The sequence below is a fragment of the Diadema antillarum genome, unplaced genomic scaffold (genome assembly GCF_040938485.1).
Source record: "Diadema antillarum isolate AM-2024a unplaced genomic scaffold, OU_Dant_1.0 seq00001229_RagTag, whole genome shotgun sequence".
Lineage (NCBI taxonomy): Eukaryota > Metazoa > Echinodermata > Echinoidea > Diadematoida > Diadematidae > Diadema > Diadema antillarum.
The window spans coordinates 184,707-191,899 of record NW_027272017.1 but is presented as its reverse complement, the minus strand read 5'-3'; the positions used below and the strand labels follow the sequence as shown (position 1 = coordinate 191,899).

The 7,193-nt window shown below is 36.0% G+C and overlaps 1 protein-coding gene across 1 annotated transcript in view; it reads right to left on the bottom strand.

The window, feature by feature from the left end:
• Window positions 1-5,210: 5,210 nt before the first annotated feature.
• Window positions 5,211-7,193, bottom strand: part of LOC139745014 (transmembrane prolyl 4-hydroxylase-like) — a 28,628-nt gene continuing 26,645 nt past the window's right edge. Inside the window, exons 8-9 of the mRNA XM_071655421.1 lie at window positions 6,802-6,892; window positions 5,211-5,453 (exon numbers count right to left, since the gene is read on the bottom strand). Coding sequence (XP_071511522.1) covers window positions 5,211-5,453; window positions 6,802-6,892 — 334 coding nt within the window. The remainder of the gene's footprint in view (window positions 5,454-6,801; window positions 6,893-7,193) is intronic.

The window sequence follows — 7,193 nt, the reverse complement described above, 5'->3', positions numbered from 1 at the left end:
GTTAGGGAAAAGAGAGAGGATATACAAACACATATGGAAATATGTGAATGAATAGATACATATATAAATAAATATGTAAATACATAAATACATAAATAGATAAATAAATAGAGAGAGAGAGAGAGAAAGAAAGGGAAATATCTGCCACAGTTTAATATGAAGAGTTTGTTCGCAAAAAACGATAAGTCCATATTTGCCAAATGGAAATATTTGCGATTAAAGGTCAAGAAAAATAAAGAGAATAAGAAGAAAATTTTTGCTTCTTTTGACTATAACTTCAAAAATGTACCTTTATATGTAGTGACCAATATATCACTTAAAAGGTATTATTTTGTACTTTATGACAGAGACCGTACTTCAAAATCTTCAAAAATGGACTTATCGGTTTTTGCAAACAAACTCTTCATATGCACTTAACAGGAGACACTGACATCATTATTTTTGTCTACTTTTCATATAATTGTGACTGATATTACTGTTTATGAATGAACAAAAATATGTAAGCTAAAAATTTCTTAACATTAATCTGTTTTGTTGTTGTTGTTGTTTTGTGACGTTAATAAAAGTTAGCTTGTAATGCTAGTTGGATTTCTCTCTGGTTATGACAGTGTGACAGAACATGATGATAATTTTCTCTGTAATGACACCGATTCAGAACATCATACGTGGGGACTCCCCAGTGGCGGATCCAGGCGGGGGTGCACCGGGCGTGCCCCCTTTTTTTTGTTAAAACAAAGGAAATAAAAATAAAAAAGGGGGCGTGTGCCCCCCTATAACTTTGTAAAGGCACCCCCTCTTTACAAAATTCCTGGATCTACCTCCGCTCCTATGCGTGTCATGTGGCATCCACCGGTGCCCAGTGGATGGACAAATGAAAGAAAACCTCAGTCCCAAACATTGTCTTGTATTGAACTAGCCATATTGACCTTTTAGTTATGTGAAGAAAGGGATGTAGTCACTGGATTATGGACCAAAAACATGATGTTGATTGTGAACTAGTGACAATATCACATCTACTTTGCTCATGTCATGTTTTAACACTTAGTATCTCTGTTTCTAGGCAACATGCAACACGCTGTAATGATTCAACAACTATCTTGTGTCTGGTTTCCATGCAGCATCTTCCATTCTGTCTATTCCATGTACTCTATTCATTCACTTGACATGGCATTATAGTGCTTTTACACTCCCAAATGCTCTGCTCCAAGAAGTGAGAAGTTTCACTCCACAACTGTTCATTTATGATTTTCACTCCATGCGTTGTCCAAAGAGGCAACTTTCCTTTCTAGTCTCCAATTTGCTCCACAAACAAACATCATTTGGAGAGACTACCATCTGCACCTGTTAGACACCACTTCACCTCACCATGTTTATAGCACACAAACCTCTGTTGCACCTGTTTAAGTGCAATTTAACCTCTCTTTGTAAACATCACATAAACCTCTTTTCAGACAATAGCACTGTTAAGATGCATCAGTGCAATGTGATAAGTACTTAATGATCAGGGAACATACTGAAGACTAAACAAATTACAAGGCAATATAGAAGTGCTCCCTGTGGTAAAATGTTAATCCCTCTGGGCAAAGAAATGCAAGGTCTGTAATAGACAGGCTTGACTTTATGATATTAACATCTGTCAGGCATCATTTTACACACCCTTGACTAGGCGCCTACTTTGTACAACCTTGTTCACAGTTCGCTTACTGTAAATGTTCCAATTTGCCAGCATGGGATTTGCTTGTTTTTGCCAAAGAAAGCAAATTCAATATGGAACAAAACAGAGAAAAACTGAAATTCAAAAATAAAAATTCATTAACTGTGCAAAGCGATTGGGGTTTATCCATCATTTAGGGCAAATGACTAATACAGGGTGTAAAATGTTTACTGTGTCTGACATGCATGTCTGACAAGCATGGTGGTGCAGCTAAGCTGGCTACTACTAAATCAGAAATTTATGTGTGCATGATATTTTTCCGAATTTTGTGAGGAGCCATGATTTACAAAAGTAAAATGCATACAAAAGTAAAATGCACACAAAAGTTTTTGTCTGCACAATGCACTGAACACCAGAACAATACTGAACATCATAATGATCGGCAGTATCCTGAAAGGCTGTCATCTCCAATTCACAGAAAGTTTCGTACCGAGAATGTTTCTGGTGTTGCTGCATTCAGAAGGCTGCAACCTTGAAGCTTCTCAAAAACTATTGAATCACAAGCTGATACAGACAGACACAATGCACAGCAATCAAATAAGAAGAAAGGTAATTTTCATGATGACCATTTAATCCAAATGAAATATAATTTCTTTATCTCATGATCAATCACTAACTATTAATCAGTATGCTTTGTGTGTGCGTGTTCCAACACTTACCATCATTGCACAAATCTAAAAATGAAAGAAGAAAATTTTTTTAAAACTCTTGAGTCTTAGGGAAACACATTCTGTGTGCCAGTGCATCTATGAAATGTAGGCACAACTATAAAACTATGATTCTCATTCACAATACACGATGACATACACATACATTGTACATTTCAATTTTCATTTGCAATTCAATATGTAGTGCTGTGACAGAGAACAAATTTTGAATATGTACAACAGAGCTACTATACCTTCACACCAAGTTCAGTGATTACCTAGCTAGCCACACACCACAATGATATTTCAGAAACAATTGAAGAGTCATTGCACAATTGTAACGTCTTCATCATAAACATGTACTTCTCTATTACCGTGATAATGATATTCATTCTTGAAAATACTTGTCACACACCGGAAATTCTGTCATGTTTTTGGTGCTCTTCTTCCTGTAATATCTCACTGTGCTCTCAGTGATGTGCTATGATAGTCACTCTGCCTGAAACTTTGGTTAAAATTGCATCATGCCAAGCAACACTTAAAAAAAAAACCAACACTGTAAAACAAACATCCAAGAATGCATCATATGATATAATTATGAGACAGATATATGTAATTCAGACTTGCGCTAATATACTGACAACAACGATTCTCGTCACATTCTTAATACCTATATGAAGAGGCCACATTATGTTTTAGATAAAATCAAAAATTATATTTCTGATTGAGATTGAGAGAAGATTTAGAGAGTGCAAGAGAAAGAAAGAGAGAGAAAAAAATAGAATAATATATAGAGATGAAGAGGGGGCCCTCATCAAATGAAATGTCCCCCACCAAGTGAGGTGTAAATGCCATACCGATGTTATATGAATTATAGACTTTACCAAGCTATCTCAAGTAAGGCACAACATGCATGAAACATAATTCCTACTCCACCCAATGTTACATGTGCAAAAGGCTACAAACACAGCTCAAGATGAAGTTAAAAATTTTGAAATTAATTATGAAATGATGGTCTTCATCACAATTTTTATATATTTCCTTTAAGATATATCAACAAATGAGTTTCAAAAAAAGGTCTGTCAGATCTGATCTAAAAATCAAAGTAAAAGTATGCCTTGTTGGATAGTTTACATTCCTAATTCACAATCAACCCTAACTTTGTCTCTCTTTCCAACTGCATTCATATAAACATACACATATTTTTACTTAATTGTAAGTCTGTACTGACGGCTTTCACACATAGTAGCTGCACAGGGTCAAGGCTAAGCTTGGCAGCTTGCTATAAAATTTCAACGAACGTTGCACACATCCTCTGGGCTAGAATATGGCTTATGATGTTATTTAAAGTACAAATCACATGAATATTCATGAATCTTCATTATCAACATTATCAACATTTCCATCATGTCTTTGTCAAGTTTCATTAGAACATACATAAGTAATTTTTCGTTTCCAAATAAACATGCAACATGACGTCCTAAGCCGAGAGGTGATTGCTTATATCAATTCTGAATAATCATGCAAGATGTCTGTTTGATAACTTAAATCTAAACTACAACTGAGTATCCCCCTCACGCAGAACTACACCTAACCCATCAAGCCTAAGACACCAATTCTCTATAGTTCAATACTGTATCTCCTTATTAGGATTTTTAAACTTCATTATTACTGTTTCATGAGGTAAAATGACATATACTCTCTCTTTTCTAAGCTAACTGTTCTTAGCCTGTAATTGTTTCTTTCAGTTGTACAATTTTTAAAAATCCTTGTAATTGCTTTATCTATATCTGATCCTTAAATTGGCATTTTTTTCCTGATTTGTACAAATTTAATGAATTCAACTAGTTCCATTCAATCTTTCTCTGACATGTGATATGCACTAAATTTAAGAGTTGCCAACTTGATAAAGACTAGACGATAATATTGTTTCATGCTTCTGTGCTTGCAGCAGCTTTGACATTTTAAACAGCTCTGAGGATAGATGATGTAGAAGCAACAAAGGTTTCATTTCCATGGTAACAAGAGTTGTATGCCATTAATCTCTCAAAAAGGAAGTCTATAATCTACTCCTAGTACTGCAGTCTGTTATCATATCACCTAGCTCTACAGGTAAGTCATTTGCCCAAAAGATCTTTACAATGAAAAGCCACAGCTCACTGTATCTATACAATTGTGGAAGACTGAGCAACTCATGAGTATATATCACTAGCTTTTGACTGCTAAAAAGTTATCAAATACAGTCTATCTGTAGCAACCTCAAATTGCCTGCATTAATACATACATGTCATTTCAAGACAATGACATTTCACATATGCCTGCTATGTGCACACACCACACACATAGAATTTTTTTTTTCTTGAACTAACCCTTTCCCAACAACATAGTGAAATTGCCATAGACTTTGATTATGAGATCTGATAGGTTCTAGGTGTAGCAAATGATGTAAAATACAACAAGGTGCTTTTGTCTCGTGAGATGTAAAAGAATGGAACAGTAGACGTTATTCAAATGTGAGCCAAATAAGAAAGATAGGGCAGGGTGGATTTGTAGAAATTAAAAGAAGAAATTGAAACAAATGAAATAACATTTAACAAAAAATAATTAGACAGCAATGTGCATATGTTATATCACTCTCACATGATCAAGAAAATTTTCATTAAAAACAGAATTAAGCATAAGAAGGTATGTCAACTGCAGAGGTCATGACTGTCTTTAGTAGTTAATGTCTTTGGCAGTGCATACATCCACTGAGCTGTTGCTGCATAGCAGATCTTGTCGAATAATTTTCTAGTCGGGGTAACTACTGCATGATTATTTGGAGATGATCTCGCCCTGATCCTGACGTCCTACGCTAGATCTACCTCGGGATCCTTGCTGGCACTGATCCACCTGTTCATGATCCACTTCTCGCCGCGGATGACGGGGCAGCCGCCGTGCCAGGTGTAGTGGTCAACCTGGCCCATCCAGCCCGTGGCCTCGTCCACAAAGTGGTTGTACCAGATGACCGCCTTGCCCCTCTCGGGACGGATGCGGAGGTTGGACTCCCGGCAGTAGTTGTTCAGATTGATGTGTCCGCTCTCCCGAAGATCCTGCAAATGAGCACGAAATGAGGAGAAATTCTCTGAAGAATGTGCATTGGCAATGCGAGTCAAATCTAACAACACATTTTACACAGTTATTGAGGTGAGATGCAAAAGGGCATTACTACTGAAGAGTAATGCTCAAGTCATTTTTGTTCTCAGCTGAGTAAGGAGAGATTCTCTGAAGGATTTGCATTGCGAGTCAAATGTAAATAACATATTTTGCACAATTATTGAGGTGAGATGCAAAAAGGCAATATTGCCAGAGGGTAATGCTAAAGCCATTCTTGTTCTCAGCTGATGATAATGCAAAATGTCAGCATCTATCATATATTATTGCATCATGTCAATCAAACTCAATAGCAGCAGATTTTATTGCCCGGTCATGGAAACCTCAATAAACTAACTGTAATCAGAGGATCTTTCATAATAGAATAGAAGGCTTCAATTTGATTTGCTTCTCTTACTGCCCCATATCACTTTCTCTTGCCAAAGGCAAGTGATAACTATTCACACATTGGCTCATACTAGCTTGAAGATATGTAAAAACGTAAGGAAAACTTGATATCTCTGTTTTTGTTTTTGTTTTTTCTTTTAAAATTTCATATTTTCAATTCAGAGTAGTCTGATCATATCACTGACAAAGTATTATACTCTCTTTCTCTTTTAAATGGAAAGTGATTTATGACGGTACTCTCAGAATATGATGGTCCTTCTCGATTTCACTTCCAAAATGGTCTGCAGCAGGTATACTTTTCATTGTACACGTATCTCTATAGGAGAACATGTCTTTCAGTCATTCACAAACCTTGCTAGCAGATGTGTTGTTACTCTGGAACATTGATCATTACAAGACTTAACTTAACAGACAGATTTGCAGTTCATTACAAGCCTTTAAAATTTCCATAAAATTTAGATTTTGTAGCAGTATTGAAAATGGAAAATAGAAACAATAGATGGGAAAATTTCAACTTGCTGTGTTCAAAATTTTGGCTTCATCTGGCCTTCTACACCTGATAAGTGTATTTCTACCTCAACAAAGGCTCTATCGCATAAAAGACATACTACCACATACATACACTGATAACAAATTCTATGTCAATAAGACCATTGGCTGTAACAATGGCTGACTTTCAAGTGGCAACTTGTGCTTGATTGAGCACAACTTTAAAAAAAAGAAATCATAACTTTTCTAGTTTTGATCAGAATTTGCTCAGACTTTCACCTTCCTGTTCCTGTAATTTTTCCGCTTCTATTTATACAAACTAATTTCAAAGGTGAGTATACTTTTTCAGCTTAGTGGTAAGATGCCTCACATTACAGAAAAGAAAGGCGTCCCTGATCAAGCCACACTCACCACATCATCAAACGTATCGTTGTTGGCGACGATGAAAGCCGTCTCTCCGCCCTCCTCTACATCATTCAGATACACCATAATCGTCATGAATCTAGCCAATAGGGACACCAGATGAAAGAAAGTTGAGGACATGTCACCATATTCATCATACAACGAGAACAGAGATAGATCTCCAAGAATTGAAATTTAGAAAGATTTCTCCAAACTTCATCAATTCAATGTCTATCAAAGTGGGACAAATTTTAAATTGCAAAGCTGTATTTCCAGTAAGCTCTAGATAGGATTGGTGTGCTTTTGATGATATAATGATGGTGACATTTGGACACCATCATGCTAGAATAAAAATAAATCAGAATCACTATCCTCATACATGCATGTATTTTACTGCCAAA